At 42.2% G+C, this 20,482-nt stretch overlaps 1 protein-coding gene across 4 annotated transcripts in view; it reads left to right on the top strand.

Annotated features, from left to right (window-relative positions):
• Positions 1-2,072: 2,072 nt before the first annotated feature.
• Positions 2,073-20,482, top strand: part of vps13b (vacuolar protein sorting 13 homolog B) — a 256,357-nt gene continuing 237,947 nt past the window's right edge. For all 4 annotated transcript variants that reach the window (XR_003749954.1, XM_028981926.1, XM_028981927.1 and 1 more), the window contains exons 1-3: positions 2,073-2,172; positions 2,744-2,906; positions 5,367-5,510. Coding sequence is in view for 3 of the 4 variants with exons in the window: in XM_028981926.1 (XP_028837759.1) it covers positions 2,760-2,906; positions 5,367-5,510 (291 nt within the window). In the remaining variant the exon portion in view is untranslated. The remainder of the gene's footprint in view (positions 2,173-2,743; positions 2,907-5,366; positions 5,511-20,482) is intronic.

Here is a 20,482-nt window from a genome sequence, read left to right as displayed (position 1 = left end):
AAGTTTAAGGTTTCGTTTTCTGTTTGATGTTTTTCTAATTATCTCAGATATAATAATTTAATAGGTCACATGTCGCCAATTTGAATGGTCACGTGTTAAAATCGCTGCTTTGAGTAGTTAGTTCACACCAAGCTGACATTATTTTCCTTTTATTCAGTTACAGAAGACAATGTTAAGAAAGATAAAAAAAAAAACGAATAAAGACAGACAACATCAATAATTATTTACCCTCACACGGCAGATGAAATAAATGTGCAATAAATAGCTGAAGAATAATAATCAGGATTATTATTGCTGGGATGTCTCCTCAAAGGCGGCAATATCGTTAAACGTTTAAATAACGTTTAACGTGCATTGGACAAATCGTTTTTATTATTAACTAAATATCGTGGAGGTGGAATCAATGGATGTAAAATGAAAGAAAAAAAAAAGAATCGTGATGAACGAATTGAAATATTTCAATTAAACTGCGTTTACCTTTATCTGGAAAATATCTGAAATATAACTTTTGATGAGAGAATCGAGATGTTGCGTGTCCCGTTTTTAAGCTACGAATTAAAAAGGACGCCGAAGCTGATTTTTATGAACACCAGGAAATACACGGACAGTAAAAGCGGACGCTGATGACGTAATAAAGCGCAAAGGCCTCAGGTTTATAACGGTGAAAAATGACGTTGCTCCGTGTTACCAAAGAGAATTAAAACTGGTCAAGAGTTACCATTCGCCTTGTAAACGTTACAGCACCGTTACTGTGGTTAAATACATCATTATTCTTTTTATAAACCATGAGGTTCATAGAGGATCATATAGGTCTTATTTAGCCAGAAAGGTTATTCAATGTGTTATTTAAAAAAAAGAGAGAGAAACCACGCAATAAACCATAATTAGAACTGGACCACAATGTTTACAACACATTTATGTTAGGGGATAATTCACATATGTTGAATATAATAACTCATATTTAATAAGGACTGAATGCTGTACCTTGTTAACACATCTATTAGCTTGTGTGTTTTTATATAAAAATATTATATCATCCTATACATATGAAGAATATTATATTGTGTATATCTATGTGTGTGCACATGTGTAAATGTGTCTGTCACTTGTGTCTGCTACGAGCTGGATTGTGGTCTTATATGCAGCTTTACTGTTTTATTTTAACGCAGTTATGCAGGTCAGATCTCAACTCAACTCAACACAGACCCAGCCAGGTTTAATGTTCCAGATGAAGAGCATAGAGATGTTCCATTAAAATCCACATTATTATAAAATGGCCAATGGTATATATATCTAATGAGGACACACACACACACACACACACACACACACACACACTCCCTCTCCCTCTCTCTCTCACACACACACACAAGTTATGCATGAACAGCTGGCTGGAAAAGGGACATTCTATCAGCGCTGTTTCTGAGCAGGCAGAGGTCAAACAGATATGACAAGTAGAACTAAGCGTGATATGCATACACGGTATGCTGCATATATATATATCTGCAGATTTAACAAGAAGTAGGACATAAGGATAAATACACACACACACACACACACACACATATATATATATATATATATATATATATATATATATATATATATATTCATCCTCTCAAATGACGCTGAGTAAACGGCAGCTTCCTCATAAGTGAATACTTAGACTGATTTATAGTCTGACTTATGTAAGAAAAGTACAACAGAGTGAACGGAATGACCGTGTTTGAATAAAATGATTGCATTCATGGTTTTGGTTACTTCACTGATGATAACATGAAAGCACGTTGTAGGTCGCTCTGGATAAGGGCGTCTGCCAAATTGTATAAATGTAAATGTAAATGTTTAACGCCTATACATACATTTTTGCATGGACATATTCCAATCACTATACATTCTATCATATAAAATGAAATGAGTGTTTTTAATTCATATGTTGTTCTTAGTATGATGGGTAATACTGGATAAAATCGTAAAAGAAATAATTTTGAATGATCGCTATCGAATATCTGTGCGAAACAACTCAGCGCAGCGGTGGCGGAAATGACGTCTCCGCCATCACCGGAACTTGTCGCGAACACACGGAAGTGATGATGTTGATGTCTCTTGGACAGTCAAGCTGCCAAGATAGCAATGTGGAGAACAGAGAATCGTCTAAACAAACGGCAGCGGGTAAGAAGCGTTTTTTTTACGCGCTAGAGGAAATGCGTAGGACTTTCAAAATGTTTGCGGCTTGAAAGTTATGTCCGCCGAGAACCAGATGTTCTCCATTTTTCCTGTGACATCCTGCTAGTCAACAACTTGTGTTCGTCTCTGGCCAGCCAGCTCGCTGTGAAACGTGTAAAAATGGTTCTCAGTCTGTTGAAACTCATTCGTGGCTCTGGGTCTGAGACCCGCTGTTCGACGTACCGCTTCGCAGGCTGCGCTGGGTCGATGTTCAGGTTTTAAAAGTCTGGAAAAGTGTGCAATTTCATTAAAGCACGTCTGGGTCTCCGACGTCCGAAACATTTGGCTTATCCACGCATTAAGAAACGTATCCGCAGGAAGTACCGTAATGTATGATGTCCAGCTGTTTACCTGAATGGCTAGTTCAGGATTTAATACACCGTGCCTACTACTCATCAAACTATTTTACTCTTATCAGGACTTTGCGAAATATTAATGTTACTTAGGCTCCTTATTTTTGTACATTTTGCATTGATCTTTGCTATGAAATGGCCGCTTAATTTTTCTCGATTTACAGGTCTGAAAGCCTCAGGATGTTGGAGTCGTACGTCACTCCACTTTTGATGAGCTATGTGAACAGGTACATAAAGAACTTGAAGCCCTCCGACTTGCAGTTGTCTCTGTGGGGAGGAGATGTGGTCCTCAGCAAACTGGATCTGAAGTTGGATGTGCTGGAGCAGGTGGGTTCCCACATAAATTATTCTTTATGCCCCTTTACTGAAGTGCAGTTTTCCAGGAGGTCCCTGTGAAAGCTGGCAGAATTGATACATGAATTGTGGTTGCAGAGTGATGGCATCATCGACATGTGGCAAATAAACAATGTAGCTTTGTCTGGTTTACTGGGACTGTGGTTGTATTGTACAAAAATACTAAGCAAAACACTGTAAACCAGTAATGTAAGATTAACGACTGAAGAATGAGGATAAAAAAAAAGGTTCCTGCACAGTACACTGTTGTGGTAAGAGTAACTGAAAAGCGCCACTAGCAAGTGGGTGTAGACATTTAAAGGGCCCCTGAAAAATTTGCTTTTATACCGGTCTTATTGGTCCTCTAATACTGTATCTGATGTCTCTTACGGTGCCACAATGAGATTTCCCCAGGATGCACCCTTTCAGTGTCTGTAGCTTTAAATGCTATGTATGTACAATGTTTGGTGCAGACAGTCAGTCATGTCAGCATTTTGCCAGAAAAAAATGTAAATTAACCGACTGGTTCTTCACAGTTGTGCTCATTTTTACGTCCAATCACTGAGCAACTGCAATGCTTCACACATTTGGAAGTCATGATGGTCAGTGTAGATAATGTTTTAGGGGAGGGGTGGGAAATTCTCTTGGCGGAAAAAGCTTGAGTAGCGGGAGGTAACCTTTCCCCTTGTGACGTCATAAGGGGACAAATTCCATATCTGACCGTCTGAACTGCCACTCTGAATGGTGAAGCAGAATGGCCAAATCACTCTTTGTCACCATTTCTAGCCACTGCAGGAACATAGACAGACTAGGGGAACTCGTTTTAATGTTGTTAATAATCTCACAAATTGAACATTTCATAATGAGTGGGGTAAGAAATTGTACACTTGTGACTTCTAAATGACTGTGGACTGATATAGATGGTTGAAATGTTGTGGCACACCATCCAATGTGACATTAGGATTTCAAAGTTTAGTTCAGTAGATGCAGTGAGGTTTAGCCCCTCCCCCCGCTTCTGTTCAGTATTTTCAGTAGTCCATAAAAGAGTTGGCCAAGCAAGGCTTCAGAATCAAATCTTTAAACGCTAAGGGTTTGTTTGGCTTGTTGGTGGTTGGGCCTTTGTTACACAGTATGCTGCGTAAAGGCCTAGCAAAGCCCTCCATGAAGTTTATATAAAAAATCTGTATTCAATACGAAAAGAACACTGCTTTCTTTTTGGAAGTGACTATTGTTTGTGTTTGAAGATATTGGATTCTAACCGCATTTGGATTTCTTTACTGTATTTCGTCTCTCAACTCACTTGTGGCACATTGAGATGGATTTACAGGGGTATTTGCTTTGCTTTGTTATTTGGGGCACAATGTGCTTTTGCAGTCGTGAGGTCTGGATTGGATCATCCTGCCATGTTCTAAGACTGTTTGTCGTCCCAAGAGAGGGCCTTGAATGTTCCTAAAGTGTGGACAAAGGCACCACCTAACAAAGAACATGATGTAAAAATGCTTATTGGAATCAGCTTGCAACTGTTCTACATGGAAATTCTGCTCGGGGGGCTGGGGGTCCCTCGCTGAAAATAATTAAATATTGGGGGATGTGTCTCATGCCAATAGATGGGAATAGATTACTTTTTGGTGGGAATTACCACAGCCAGTAGTACTGCTTGGATCGGCTTTTTCTCCTCAAAAACCACAACAACTGTTGCCCTGTTGTCTGCTCATACTAAGCTAAGTTGTCTGCTCGTTCTGTGCTTCGTATTTTTCAGAAGCAGTATTTAAAGAGGGGAATGCTCTAGTGTTGCCCCAGCACATAATGGATGTTCAGAAAACCTTCTCAACAGTACACACACAGTTATAAATCCTAGTTAATTCAGAGTTATAAAAAAATAATACAATTCTGGGGGTGTTGGTTAAGACCAGTTGGCATTAGGAAACCCAGCCGAAACGTTTCCCGCTTGGCTGCCTCAACGGTTCTTTAAGCGGGGGGATTTTGGATGTGCCGTATAATCTCCATATGAATAATTAGAGATGGTCTTGGTGTGGTTAAAATGAAACATCACGAGCTCTTGAAAATGCTGGCTGTAAATCCATGACACCCCCCCCCACCCCTCAAAAATGTAATTATTAGCTTTTGGCGGCAATGGTGAGGCAGACATTCAGTGCTGTGCTGTGCTGTGCGGCTGCTTTGGTTTCACAGGATTGTTTTTTGCACAGTTGAGAGAGAATGACCCCCCCCCCCCCCCCCCCCCCCCCCCCCCCCCCCCCCCCCCCCACGTTTAAGTTCTCACAAATGGAAGCCAGTTTCCCCCATTTGGTTTTGGGTTTTCTTTGTTTTAAGTGAAAATAGATATATCCTTCAAACATTGATTGGTTTGTTTTGTTCTTCTTTTTAAAAATCACTCTGTCTGTTAGTCCTTTGCCAGAGTGACTGACTCTCTTTCGATCCACTCTTGTTCCGTAGGAATTGAAGTTGCCTTTTACGTTCCTGAGTGGCCACATTCATGAGCTGAGGATTCACGTCCCATGGACCAAACTGGGCTCCGAGCCGGTGGTCATAACCATCAACACCATGGAGTGTATCCTGAAGCTGAAGGATGAACGCCAGGTCAGTGCCTCAAACGTCAACCAGATGATAACTGCGTCTAAACCAGTGAACACTTGGGGTGTGAATTGGCAAGGATCTCACAACATGACGTGGGTCATGCTACGTGGGTCACAATACGATTATGTCATGATGTATTGTGATACTGTACACTGTACAGTTCCCTAAAAAGGTAAAAACAGAGCATGTGCATCACATTACATTAATAATTCAGCCTAAACAACATAACGCAGAACTGAGTTTTGGACTAATTTGTATACAAAAATATTAATATTGGATGTCATCACTTATTGCTGTATCGATCTTTTCTAACACCCCTAGTAAACACATGCTTCACTTCTCGCTAGTAGCACTGGGAGCGTGCATCTCAGACCTCAACTTTATATATATATATATATATATACACTGAATTTTCTTCCACTTTTCACTCTCACCATTTATTATATGCTCCAGAAGTTGGTCACAGTAAATAGAATCCTTTGTCCTTCCTTAATTGTTTTTCTGATTTTAAAAGTTCTTTGGTGCGTATAGGAAAGAAACCACAATCACCGAACCGTTTGCGAGAGAGATCAATTAATTTCTCTGATTCATTTTCGTGCAGTGCTCTCGCATTGAGTTTGTTGGTGCAGCATGGTTTCATATTGCGTTTTCCTCTATCATCTTGATTTACTCTTGATTAATCCCCTTCAGGCACTTTTCATGATGGCAGAGATAGAATAAAAGCAGACAGATCAGTGGTGGAACTGTGTGAAGGTTTGACAATTGTATGATCATAGTTATTCATGTGCAAGTTTGGAATGAGTGTTGTCAGCTTTAAAAACAACCCACCAAAAACATTAATTGAGTTTATGGGGGGAAAAAGTGTGTTTCTTCTGGAAAGTGTGTGATCTTTTTAATGTGTTTCCTTCATGTGACTCATGTCTATTTCACCGTTTAAGCAGGCATGATTAATCATCGATCTATTTTTATTAGTTTTATTGGTTATTTTCATGCACGCAGTGGCTGTGGAGACATGAAAGCATAATAATTCTTAGGAACCTGTACAAAGATCATACGTGAATGACATATTTATGTCATTTTTGTCTGAGGTTAGACTTAATGTATCCCAGCCTGCTGAAAACAAACAGCCTAAGGAAATTCTGGCTTTTCGTACATGGTGGAATTGTGTATGAAAATGTAAATCGTGGTCTGGAGTGGAATTTTAGAGGCTTCTCCTTGACTTGGGGCGGATTCAGACTTCCTTTTCTATAGGCATCAGTTGTTAAAGAATATACATCATCATTTACATAGAAGCTGCCACTGTATCGACTCCAGCTGGCCTTTTTTTAACACAATTGCTTTCTTGTTTCCGAACACGGGAGGCAACTCTTAGTCTGCCAGGGCACCAGCCGAAACGGAAATCTGAAAGCGATTACGGAGGAGAAATATTTATATTGTTTTATTTGTGTTTGATATTTTAAATATTTTCATATTGCCAAATGGAGTACGAACGACATCTCCGGAACATTTATTTGTCTAGACGAGTCTGGTCCTACCTATGCCACCCATGCAGAGGTCGGCCGGCAGGCCTGGGTGGGAGCTGGTCTGTGAGGAAAGGTGGTAGCCCCAAGGCCAGATGCTCCAGCAGAAACACATTTCAGGGGAAGTCAATTACAGCTAATTATATAGACTGCGGCAAAAAAGAAAGATTTGTAACACATGAGTTTGAGCTGTCCAGAACCAATGGTAAACATCATGCTACGCAGACGGCTACTGCTTGAGTGATCATGTTACCTCCCTTATGGGTTTTTTTTTTTTTTTTTTTTGGTGTGTGCAGCACACAGCACAGCTTCGGGTTATGAGATTTCAGTGTAACATATCCCCATATCTCAGAAGAAAGTTCCGTTTTTTTTTTTTTTTTTATTATGGAAATTGCATATGACATTTGGATACGTTAGTCAGCGGTGTGCTTGCACAATTTGGAGGACGGCCAGAGAAGCAGCAGAAATTCAACCGAGCAGAGGTCCCCCACCCCTGAGCAGGAGGCGCTGGGTTCTGCCTCCGTCCTGTTAGTTCAGAAGACAGAAATTTGAGGGATGTGTGTGTGTGTGCGCGTCGTGATTTGTGTAATCTGTTGCCTATTTATCACACTTACCGGATAAAGGTGTTTGGCTAATTTGTTTCAGAGGATCACTGAAGAGCCCCGGGGGAGTTAGGAAGCCTGCAGACCAGTCGCTGCGGCGGATACTTAAAATGATTGATTATGAGATCAAATGCTAACAACGCATACCCAACGCATGAACGTTCCCAACGTGTGATGATGAGTGCGTGGATAGCCAGATATTGTAACCCCGAGTCTGCAGTGACATCGGGACGAATCACCTGATATGATGGGAAGTGGAGATGTCGGTCGGACACAGGGTGGCACATTAGCAGCGAACCACATACGCTCACCGGTAGCCCTCATGGAGCGGCGCGTGTGGAAATGATTAATGATGTCATTAATATGGTTTGTTTTCACAATTACCGTTAAAGGCTGAATGCTTTCCCGTAAAAACATCCAGAGGCCTTTTGAAGTTCATTAAGGATCCTGTAACTTGAGTGGGTTTTTTTTTTTTTTTGTGCAGCTGGTTACTTGTTGAACAGGAAACTCCCTCATATATTAAGATATTCAGTTTACCTCAGTGCCCATCTGTGAAACAGAGCACACTATATATATATATATATATATATATATATATATATATATATATATATATATATATATATATATATATTTTTTTTTTTTTTTTTTTTTTTTAAAGAAAAAGTGGAAACATAGACTTACAGTTCTTTCCATCGCCTGTAATTGCCTTCGTTGGGGCTAATGACGAATTATTTCCAATAAAAAAAAGTCAATAGGAAGACAGAAGAGCATTAGCTTTACCTCCAACTGTTGGAAGGTAAATCATGCAAAGGCTTTAATACATTGCACATAAGGACAATCTGTAAGAAAAAAACAAATGAGTGTTAATTTCCCAGTAAAGTAAAGTAAATTGGTTGTGAATGAAGGTACGTGATTTCTAGCAATATGCAATGGTGCTGATGTTGTCTGTGTTTGCTACTCGTGACCAGTTGGAATAGACTTGCATGTGAGTCTGTATTCCAAATTAAGTGTCCCACACTTCAAAAACTGTACGTGACCGACAAAATGAATAATTAGATAAGAAGTAAAAAAATGTATTCATGTATATATAGACTTGTGGCAGAATGCTTCATATAATGGATGGTGGCACGAATTTCCCGCTGGCCTAATTAAAGAGTCACCAGCTCGCGCTGATGTAATGCGGCCCGACCGAGCGGGGACGGTTTTTACTGTCGTCTTAAAGCCTCTCAGATGTGGAGGATGAGGTGTGAAGAAGACAGAGATGGAAAAGTGCTGCGATGCCATCCCAGACAGACTAGCCGTCGCCGCCGGTGGACTGGCACGACCGCAGGGCGCAGTCCTGGTATGGCCGAAGTCACCGGCTGCCCCTGTTCCACGGCGTGGGTGGCGCGGCAGCTGAGACGGTCGACCCCCCCCCCCCCCCCTCAAGAATCTATTTGGATTATTCTTTGGTGACGCTGGGAATTGATCTGCTAGAGCTTTCATTTTTCTCAAATGTAAGTAATGGTGCAATTTCGGAAACTGGTTAATTGAAAAAACGACCAACATTTCAACCCACCCGAGACTCCGTTTATTGAGTAATTTTCACAGCAATTAATCAGACGTCCTTCAGCATTGGTAGTCATTTGTGGTTTGGGGAACTCCACATTAATAGGCCCATATTGACTGGGGACGGTTTCTCATCATCCCCTCAGCCCGGTTTTCCAAGTCTTGAAGCGCGTAACCCAAAATTGCCCCACCGAAGCCCCGAACAGGAGTCTGTCTGCTCTTAACGTCCCTGCCAGCGGTTTCCAACCCCGCAAGTGCGTCCCACAGGCCTCTGATTAGATGTCCAGAGGCTCCTGCAAACATCTCCCCACTTCAGTGTGTCAAAAGCAATCATTTACCAGAAATTAGGCCAATTAGCAGCCTGTCTTTCAGATGGTGGGGCTTTTCCTGGTTCTTCTACTCTATCCCTCCCTAAGTCCATCCCTCCACCCATGCACGGGCAGATAGGAAGAATGCTCGATTGCCTTCTTCCATCTGTGGATTTGAGGGTGGTGGGGTGGATGATGTTTGGGGGAACATCTAAAAGGAGGAAGTTAAGATGGTAAGAGAAAACAGCCGCTGGAGGTTGGTAATCAGATCAACGCAAACTGGATAATCGTTGTGTCCCAGCGCTGTCCGGAAATCTCCTCTCTGATTTGCCTTCTTGCTGAGAGAAAATGGCTTACAGAGCCCTTTCCACCCCTTCAACGGATGGAAATAGACTTAACGCTGCTACAGACTGATCTATATACGAAGCTCAAACGACAGTTAACGTGCCTGACAGTCCCATTAAATAAACATAATAGATTCGATTTGACTACAATTATCAATGCCTCGATATCGATGCATCGCGATGCATCCCGTACATTTTCTACATGTCACATGATGTTTTCAGATACAACCTGTCCCCGTGGGGACGCTTCGATTTTGGTAAAATAAGCAGAAAAATCCACACTCGCCTGAAAATGCCCGTTTTTTGGGATACATTAAGTTTAACCTCAGACAAAAATGACATAAATATGTCATTCACGTATGATTTTGTACAGGTTCCTAAGAATTATTATGCTTTCATGTCTCCACAGCCACTGCGTGCATGAAAATAACCAATAAAACTAATAAAAATAGATCGCTGATTAATCAAACGTTTTTCTGCACATCGCCATGCTTCGATTATATGTTTCAACACCCCTAGTATATAATATATTTAATAAAACAGTTCTTATGGTCAGAGAGAAGTGTTCTTTAATATTTTTAAGGTCAGTCACATTCTAGTTTGTAAGGCCATTATTGGTGTCACCATGATCAATACCCTGGTGTTTAGACATGGGGAGTTAGGCTAAAGTTAAGATCGGTGTGTTTTAAAGTGTGTGCTCTAATTGTGTCTGTGTGTGCGCGCATAGGGAAATCAGTGCAGCATCAGTGTGTGAGCTGGTGTGAATCTAGGTGATCATGTATGTGTTCTCCTGGCAGCTGGTGTGAGTGTCTATGCAGGATGTGTAGGTTGTGCGTGTGTGTGTGTGTGTGTGTGTGTTTGTGGAGGGATCCCTCATCTTTTAGTGGAGGTGCATGAGAGGCGCAGCAGCAGTGAGGCCTGTGTGTGAGAGCTGAAATGAGTTTGTGTAAACTGTGAATATCTGTGAGTGAACACTGAGGGATCCCCCCTGGCCTGAGTTAGTGAGTGAGTGTGTGTGTGTGTGTGTGTGTGTGTGTGTGTGTGTGTGCGCGAGGGAGGGAGGGAGGGAGGAAGCCCACTGATGGGAGGTGTTTACACTGCTCAGGGCCCTGAGGTAAAGCTGTCAGTGATCCGGTGCTGTTTGTTTCACCGCTCCTGCTCGCCCTCCTCATCCAGCGCATTGCAATAACACACCAGTGTATATTTTCACAGCCTTTTCATCAAAGACGCGGCAGAAGAAAGAAAAGGCATGGTTGAAGGGGTTCTTGTCCCAGATCCTGCACTTCTGACTCGGGTTATACTAGAGCTTTTTGGGGCTTGGGAAACTGTGAACAATAATCATTTTGTTCTGAACGTTAAATTGCCTATCAATGTTCCTATTAGATCAATTTGGATTTAAGTTATTTATTTCTTCTTTAAGTTATTTATTTCTTCTTTTTTTTTTTTTTAATAAATGTGGCCAATTCCAGATTCTATTGGGAACCAGCCACAGGCCTGAAGTGACCTACATGAACAAAAGAACAATAGTCAACTTTACTGTCATCTCACAATATAAAAGTACACAGTGAGCCTGCCGTGTGAATGTGGCTGTTGACACCAGATTTATGTTGTAATATTCTCTAAACGCGTTAGCAATGTGGCCTCACTAGTGCATGGTTGAGGGTTTGGATCCCAGCACTGGCCTTGTTTCGCCCTACCTTCCAAAGGCATGTACACACTGGGCAGATGTTCATACTTAATGACTATAAATTGTCGTTAAGTATGGGTGTGTGAGTGAATGGTGTATGCACCCTGCTGTGGGCTGGCATCCCACCCTAGGTGAATACTCGCCCTTCACCCATTGTCCCAGGATGGGTTCTGGCAGCAATATGGGATTTGAGTGAATGAGTAGCCTCTAAACACATTCCAACTAAAAATCTTTAAAATTTTATTTTAGTATTATTTTTTTTAACCCCTGTTCATATTTTACCCCAGATTTCATATTTATTCCCACCTTTTTATTTTTGAGGCATTTTTCTTTTTTTTGTAGAAACAATCTCTTTTCACAACATTTTGTAGAGCATTCTTCTTACAAAACCAAAAATATTAAGTTAAAAATATCTTGCAATTGCTCACAAACGTTTGAGTGGAACAACCATATGATGCTTCTGGTGGAAGTTCATTTCTCCTCTGTGCAATTTATTTTCTGAAAATTACCAAAGTGCACAGATTAGAATGGAGCTCCTGAAAAAGACATTGTTCCATGTTCCTTGTGTGGTGCGGTGAAACGAGTTTCTGTCGCTATACAAATTCATGCTTGTCTTCTCGAGCTCTGTTGCTTGGAAGCTCCTCCCATGGTGTAGTAGTGAGCAATGCTGATTGGCTGTGATGTCGTGTTTGTTGATGTTAGTCATGGGCTTTGACCAGAGGTGTCTGTGACATGTCAGTGCTGGACCGCCTGGTCACCAGAGTCTGGCCGTACGGACAATATCGACTAAGTTTACACCCACTGAAGTTCTCATTCACAAGTAGATGACATATTGGTTAGTCATTGATTAATTAAGTTATTTGTTGAAATGATCAATCAGTTTTAATTATATGGTTTTTCTATTTATTTCCGAGGGAACCTCGGAAGCCCGGCTTTCATTGCACACGCTGAGTGCAAAACTTAAACTAACAGTTTATTATTGCACATAAACTAAGGTTTTAACTAGCGGCTTTAAAACAATTGCCAGAGGCTTGCTTCCGTTTCACCTCCTCAGCATTTTCATATCTCTCGAAATCACCTGACAACGGTGGCCGAGAATTGCAAATTAAATTAACGATGAATTAATGAATTAATGATGAAAAAGTACAATGCATCTATAAAACTCATTACATGTAAATGTGATGGTGTCCCTTCTCCCTGCTGACTTTCAGCAACAGGCAGCTACAAACAGATCATCAAGTTCAAGCCCTTAAAACACTTTTAATTTAGATTTTAGTTTTAGTTTTCAGATCAGTGAAGTTCTTTAAGCACAAACACATTTTCAGTAAGTTACCTTTCTTGTAGAATTGTGCTTTAAATAAAACAAACTTTGTTAACCAATGTTACAATTCAATATTGCCTTTATGGACAGCGATTTAAAACAAAGAAAAAAAATGGGAACCTTTAAAACTGCGTTGTTAAATGCGATGCAGTAAAACATTTGGTACGCCTAATTTTTGTTCCAGTGTACCGTAGAATAAGAGTTAGGCGCACCAGTCCAACCAGTGCAAAAAGTTAGCCTGGTTATGAGGGTCTTCAGTGGTTTATTTTGTTAGGGAAAGTATGGTTTTACTGTGCCTATCTACACATTAAGCTACAGATGATTCTCTTTCATTTTCATTTTCTAAACCGAAAAAGTGGTGAAAAGTATAAATCAACAGGACCTGCACAGTGTTTTGAATATATTTTTTCCATTATGGATGTTATCTTGCTGATCGTTTGAACCACTACTGTAAGGAAAATCCAGTTTTGAGAACTTTGTCAGGAGATGTTTGGTGCTGATCTGCTCTCTTGCAGCCCATCGCTCTTTCTGCTGTGTATGTACTGCGCTGGTCATTACCGTTACTCAGAGCCCATAAAGAATGCCAAAAAAGACCTCCGTATGACTTCGCCTCATGCCTCATCCCAGTATACCACGACTTCCTGACTTCCACCAGCCACCGCCGCTGCCACTCACCCCACAATAATCTGGAGCATCTGCAGCAACCTCTGCTTCTACAGACCTGCCACTCGGCTTTACTCAGCACTGGCAGCATTGGCCATCATTGAGTCAGCAGCGCTGCGGTGACCCTCTTTTCTCTTTTCCATACTGGAGGTTAATCCAGTTCTTTTTTTTTTTTTTTTTTTTTTAATCGTTGTGTTACGCAGATGCCCCTTAGACACAGGAAAGCTCCTTGAGAAGTTAAACCCCGTAGTTTCCTTGCTCGATTGGCTGATCAGTGCGCCTCACACAGGGCCGACCATAATCCTCCAGCCCCGGGCACGGTCTGGACAGGATACCCACCAATCACAGCTATTACTGCTCCACTCAGTGAGGTCTCCCATTGATGGGGAATTAGGTTAGTACTACTAAGTGTAGGATGCAGAGAATTTAACATTTAAAGCGCTGGAGTTAGACCCTCTGGAATGCACTTGTATTTAGAACACTTGTTTGCAATTTGTAGGAAGTCACTGTGCAATGGATGGTGGGATTGTCAGAATTGATTATATTGTTTGTCCCTTTTATTTAGTTTTCTACATCAGGGGGATTCTACATTTACATTTTTACATTTACAGAATTTACCTTACCCAGAGCGCCCTTATCCAGAGCGACTTAATCAGTAGTTACAGGGACAGTCCCCCCTGGAGACACTCAGGGTTAAGTGTCTTGCTCAGGGACACAATGGTAGTAAGTGGGATTTCTGGTTCCTAGGCGAGTGTGTTACCCACTGCTCCCCGGGCGCCTGTCATGACTGCCCACTGCTCACCAAGGATGATGGTTAAATGCAGAGGACACATTTCGTTGTGTCACCATGTGCTGTGCTGCTGTGTATCACAGTGACAATCACTACACTTTCACTGCATGGGGAGTGTTTGCCAATAGTCATATCCAGCATGTCTTCAGGAAAGGACTGCTTATTATAAGGACTTATTATTATCTTATTACACACCAGTGTAGTGAAAGTGAAGTGATTGTCACTTGTGATACACAGCAGCACAGCACACGGTGCACACAGTGAAATTTGTCCTCTGCATTTAACCCATCACCCTGAGTGAGCAGTGGGCAGCCATGACAGGCGCCCGGGGAGCAGTGTGTGGGGACGGTGCTTTGCTCAGTGGCACCTCAGTAGCACCTTGGTGGATCGGGATTCAAACCATCTGATCACGGGGCCGATTCCTTAACCGCTAGGCCACCACTGCCCACTGCGTATTACCACTACTGTAATACACCAGTTTGTGTGTTCATTTGTGTAATGAATGAAGCATTTTGTTTTGTGTGTAGCATGGTAATTAGGGTCTATTTTCGCTCCAGATTCTAGGTTTCGTGGGTGGTCCGCAGTTCGTTTAGGTTAGTCAGACCCTCACTCCCGTGACCGCCGCACAATTCCATCTTTACTGCAGAAATTAATACGCGGCATATCATTTTTTAATCCCGCCCCGCCCCGCCCGGAGCGGAAGTGGTTTTAACCCTTTCGAGAACAACACACCATGCCGCCCATCGTTACTGAAGAGATTTGAAGCCGCAACGAATATTCTTCTCTACTGCTAAGCGCTCCATAGCCATCATACGGGTTATCTTACGTCCGTTTACACGGGTTGAAAAATATTGATTATTTTAACACTAACTGTGAACGGAGTTGGAAGGATTTTCCCGCCGTCAGCCACGGGTTTCCTGCCCGGGATTATTTGTGCACCCCGCCTGGTGGAAATCGGAACGGGCCTCACTCGCGCCACCGCGCTGTTTGCTTTTATCTCGGCCAGGCCGAGCCGCGTGATGTGTGGGTAGGAGGGGAAGAATGTAGTTGGAGTAATTGCTCGACGTGTCACTCTTCGTGGTGGGGGAGAGGGCGGGAGGCTGAAAAAGACATTTTGAAGGCATATGGTTAGCTGAAAAGATAATAAACATTGTAGGCTTTGAGAAGTGTATCGCTTGCTTGAGATTTACCACATTGCTTCGCCAAGTGACCAACATGATAAGAATTTACATGTGTTATAATTACGTTGTAATTGCTTAAAGCTTTCGCTAAACTACGCGACAGTTTATAATTTCCAGCTGACGGAGAACGGGGGGTTTCTCGGCCGCGTCGCGGCCTCCTCGCCGAGGGATACAATGGGGATTGCTCTAGCTCCCGGTCTGTGTGAGGTCCTCGCCGACTTTGATTTATTCCGGTATTGTGACGATATCGTACTGCTTTCACCGGCTTTCACATGGAGATTTACCCCGAGAAGAAAATGGCTGCAGATGCACAAGCTTGCCTGGACTCAAGCCCAGTGTCTTGTCTTCCCGGCTACTGTGCAGTCTGTCATGACGTGGGAATTAGCCGCAACGTCACGCAAAATTTGACGCCTGCACTTTGAAGGGCGTCTTAGTTACTCAACAACACAGCTGCGAAATAAAAAAAAAAAGAAACCCTTAAAACCTGGGACAGATTCTCTTGACGCTCCATCCAGACGTCTTTCACCTGGGAAGCAGAGTCCGTGATCCCGCATCTTCGGGACAGATGCCGAGGAACTCGTGGAATCTCCGGGAAAACGGCAGCTGCGCATCACATGTGTAATTAACTCGTCAGAATCGCCGCAACCTCCATTGCCAGGGCCGCCGACACTGGCGTAGCTGCAATCCGAGGCCGTTTCTGCCAGCAGAAGGTGTTGAGTCTTACACAGTAGCATCGAGCACAATGCTACATAAAGTAATGAGTGCCCTGCTATGTTTAATCCCCGGTTAAAATACTGGGGAATTTCCTATTAGGAATCACTGCTAACCGCCATGACTTTTCACCCATGTAAAAGACACCCAACCCTGGGCAGAGTTTAACAATCTCATCACCTAAGCTCTCGGTGCTTCTCGAGGGCTAGTTTAAATGTGGGAGTATTAGAAATTAATGAGTGGTTTCCATTAAAACCCGTGGTTTTTGGATGCAGCTCTCTCTCTCTCTCTCTCTCTCTCTCACACTCTCTCTGTGTTTGTGTGTGCACATGGCTGGCGGACAGGCGGGCAGACAGCGTGGACCACTTTATTGTAACACATTGCAGTTATTAGCGAGGGGCTGGAACCCGTGCCAGGCTAGTCAGAATGCCTCACATGCTCCGCCTGGGACTGTGGTTTAGCTGATGGAGACATCTGAAGAACTGCAACCTCTCTGATCTAAATCAGGAACTCTTTCTCTCACTCTTACTCTCTCTCAACCGCCCACCCCCCGTGTCGGTTGCGTTGCGTTCGTTGCCCTGTACCCGTTTCGTTCAGCTACCGGAGTCATTAACGTGTCCGGCAGCCTCCAGTCTGCAACTGGTGACTAACGTAGCTCCTTCTGGAGCTGCTTTTTGGTTATTTTTTTTAAAAAAAGATCTCCAACACAACGGCACTACCATTTCTTCCTCCTTTTTACCACTAAATGTCTTTTTAAATCATCACTCCAGATCTGGAAATTGAAGTTTGGAATTGAAATCTGGTGCTGTGTGGCCATAGCAGGCCTGAACTCCGTCTGCGGGTTCAGCAAAACCCACTGGTTTAGCAAGCGATTTTCTGCATGAATACCTGGAATATGAGATTTGGTCTTTAAGCCTGATTTACAGAGCCTTATTCACGCTTTAACGCGTGCAGCAGCTACTGTAGCACAAACACAAAGTGCTTTCTTGTGGTTTTGCACTTGGTGTAGAGGCGGAGAAAGCACTTTTTTTTGTTTTGTGTGTTAATTGTTTTGCAAGGCCGCTTTCTATCCTCAGTCACGTAATAAACAGCCACAAGAAAGACCTTAGAGGAACATTTTCATGTTCACAGCGCTTAAAATTGTTGACCCAAACAGTTACTGTCTGTGTGGTGAGACAAATCTGATGCTAATAACACAGATTTGTAGGAGGGAAGTCTTCATTTCCCAGAATCCAGTTCAAACCCATTTGCATGCAATCACAGTCGCAATACAGAATAGACCTTTATATTTTAATTTTATATTAAAAGACCTTTATTTATTTAACATAAGTGGGCAGTGGTGGCCTGTGTGCACTGTGTGCACCATGTGTTGTGCTGCGCTGCTGTGTATAACAATTTCAGTAAGATATATATTTTTTCATCCCTGCATACCTAATAACTGAGAATGAATTAATAAAATATTTAAACTCTTAAGCATTATTAAGCATTTAAAAAAATATTTATTATTATTATTTGTGTATTGTTTTGTAATTCTGTATTTTAGGTCAACTGTTCTGTACATTTGGTTATTTTCATGTTATGTACTAACGAATAGAAGCTGCTGCTTCTATTCGTTCCACCTAACAGAAGGTGTGGTGGGTTCAGATCAGGAGTTTATATCTGTGTTCTTTCTCCCTCATTGACACCCAGACTCCTCATTGGTGGCTTTAATCAAACACGTAGCCTTCTGGCATCTCTACACAAGACAGTCGCACCCCAACTGCAAACCATTAGAGCTTTCCAGGTTGGACCAGGGCTTTTACTGCCACAAAAGAGATTCTAGCAAATTAGGAGCGTTTTTGCAGGCCCTCTTTTGTGATGTCAGTACGGAACCTGGCTGCCTGTTTGTTTTTATTGTTATTCTGGGCTTGTTCATGGCCGATATTAAACATAGTGAGTTTGACTTGGGCACCGTGAAGGCTATCTTGGCAGGGTGGCTGGCAATGACATCACTGCAGCCATAGTGATGCTTTCCCTGCTTCCAGCTTGGAATAGTTTTGTAATTATGCAGTGTTTTGGCAGCGTCCTTGGAACCGTCTCATGTCCCTTTAATGAACGCGTTTTATTTCCTGCGCTTCTGAACGAGGCACATGGTTTGAAAATCAACCAAGTGCTTTCGTTGTAACATAATGCAGGGCTGGAATGTGGTAAGTAACACGTTTCTTAGTACTCATAAACAGTTCTACTTTTAGAGCAATCACACACAAATACTGGGAGCTTGCAGGCTAGGTTCTGGGCATAGAAATATTTTGTATATGTATGAGGTTTCTATCTGTAATATAAGATATAATCTTATATATTTTTTTGCCACTAGTTAAATATTCTGAAGTATTTTAATGCATGAATGAAATGTGTCAAGTTCTACAGCCATTTATTTTATTATCTTATTTGAATGTAAGTTGGGTTTATTTTTGTCTAGTTCTGTAATGTTAGAATTCTAAAATTACACATTCAGTATATTAATTAGTATAAATGTAATTTTTTTTTTTATGTACCTGCAGTACATACTAAACTCTTCAGTGTAGGGCTAGTAATATATGTATATATGATTTCATCAAATATGGTGAAATGGGGAGGCCAACCCTAGCTGTTTTCTTAAGTTTTATTTCTCCTATCTGGAAATGTTCCTGATTTAAATGGAAGTTGATCATTAAGTGCACAAAAAATGGGCAAATAACATCTTATTGTCTGTCTCATTAAGTTGTTTAACGATAAGATATGTCATGGGAACCCTGGGTGTGTGACCCAAGCACTTCATCCACTTTCGGACGGCCATATTTCATTCATGAAATACTGCAGATTTCTTCTTGGCTTTCACCATCCTAGGCTGCTCATGAACAATGCTCGTTTTCACTTAATGAGCTCTTTTCAGCCAGACAATTAATCAGCGGGTCTTAAAAGCTGATTGTCGGCTGCGATCATCACCGGAGTCAGATTCGGCTTTTAATCCCCTCAATTCGCCATGGACTCACCAGCTGCATTTGTGCAGTTGCTCTTTATGTTGATGCTTCCAGTGTGAAACTGAGTGTGTGTGTGTGTGTGTGTGTGTGTGTGTGTGTGTGTGCGCATGCGTGCGTTAAACACATTTAAAAGTGCAGAAAATGGGGACCGTGCAAGTTAAATGCTTATTTTATAGTAAGCACATATAGTAATACACATATTTCACACATTTACTACCCCAGATATACTCCAAGATGGAAATGTGAGTGAGTGTGTGTGTGTGTGTTCTAACTGATTATTGAAGAGGAGAAAAGGAGAGAGCTGCGTCTTTAATCAACCTTCTGAGTTTGTTGCACTTTCATTAAAAACCCGTTAGCAGCGAACTCCTACTGCACTTGATGGATGCTCCTGAAGGCAGAAGAGTCAGATGCAGTGTGTCTCTGGAGCTCCATCAGTCTAAGTGTAAGCAGAGTGGATACAGGTTTTTATGAGTGCTACCAGTGCCTCTGAAAAAACAGTTTCTGTCTGTATTTTCTTACTTCTGTATTATTTTTTATTTTTATATTCTGTTTCCTACTGTCACGCACTTCATCATACATCACAATACACAGAGAGTGATGTACAATATAGTATTATATTTTAGTATATAGTATTATATAGGATTTTATTTTCGCAATGTGAAACCCCTTGTTTGTATTAAGTATTGTGTAATAAGTTTTAATTATATGTTTGTTTTGATTTGAGTAATCGAACAGTACATTGATAATATTCAGAATATTGTACAGCAGGTGAAACCTGAAACACAATTTTTTAAAAACGGAATCGCTCTTTGTTGCCAGCTGGGTCCCGTTCCCCTCACACGGGTGTCATCCCCGTTTAGAGGAATGTTGATTATTGTGTAGACTGTGATGATACGGGCCTGACCCGGCCTGGTCCGAGCCAGATTCCTCGCATTTCTACTGCCAGTGGCCCGGCTGAGGAGCCAGACCCCCGAACCTCCGCCGGGTGCAGTCACATCAGCTTCCACTGCCTGGGGTCAGAGACTCCGAGCCCGGTTTGGAACTGGGGGTGGTGGTGTGGCTGATTGCCTGGCCCCCGGGGGAGGAGGGCTCTCTGCGAGCTCGGGGTGTGTCGGACCTACGAGGGAGTCTGATTGAGATAAGAGCAGATCGGGTTTCCCTCCATTTGTTTTTCATACCAGGGGCGTTCGTCGCCCCTCTGACAGGAGCGTCTCTGGGGGTGCCGGGAATTGATGCCATCCTGAGTTCATTGGGTGAGAAAACCGTGTTTGTTCACTGTGGGCGCTTTGTGCTGTCAC

This window comes from Denticeps clupeoides, chromosome 5, assembly GCF_900700375.1.
Source record: "Denticeps clupeoides chromosome 5, fDenClu1.1, whole genome shotgun sequence".
In the NCBI taxonomy this organism is placed as follows: Eukaryota; Metazoa; Chordata; class Actinopteri; order Clupeiformes; family Denticipitidae; genus Denticeps; species Denticeps clupeoides.
This window is presented reverse-complemented; position numbering and strand designations above follow the sequence as displayed.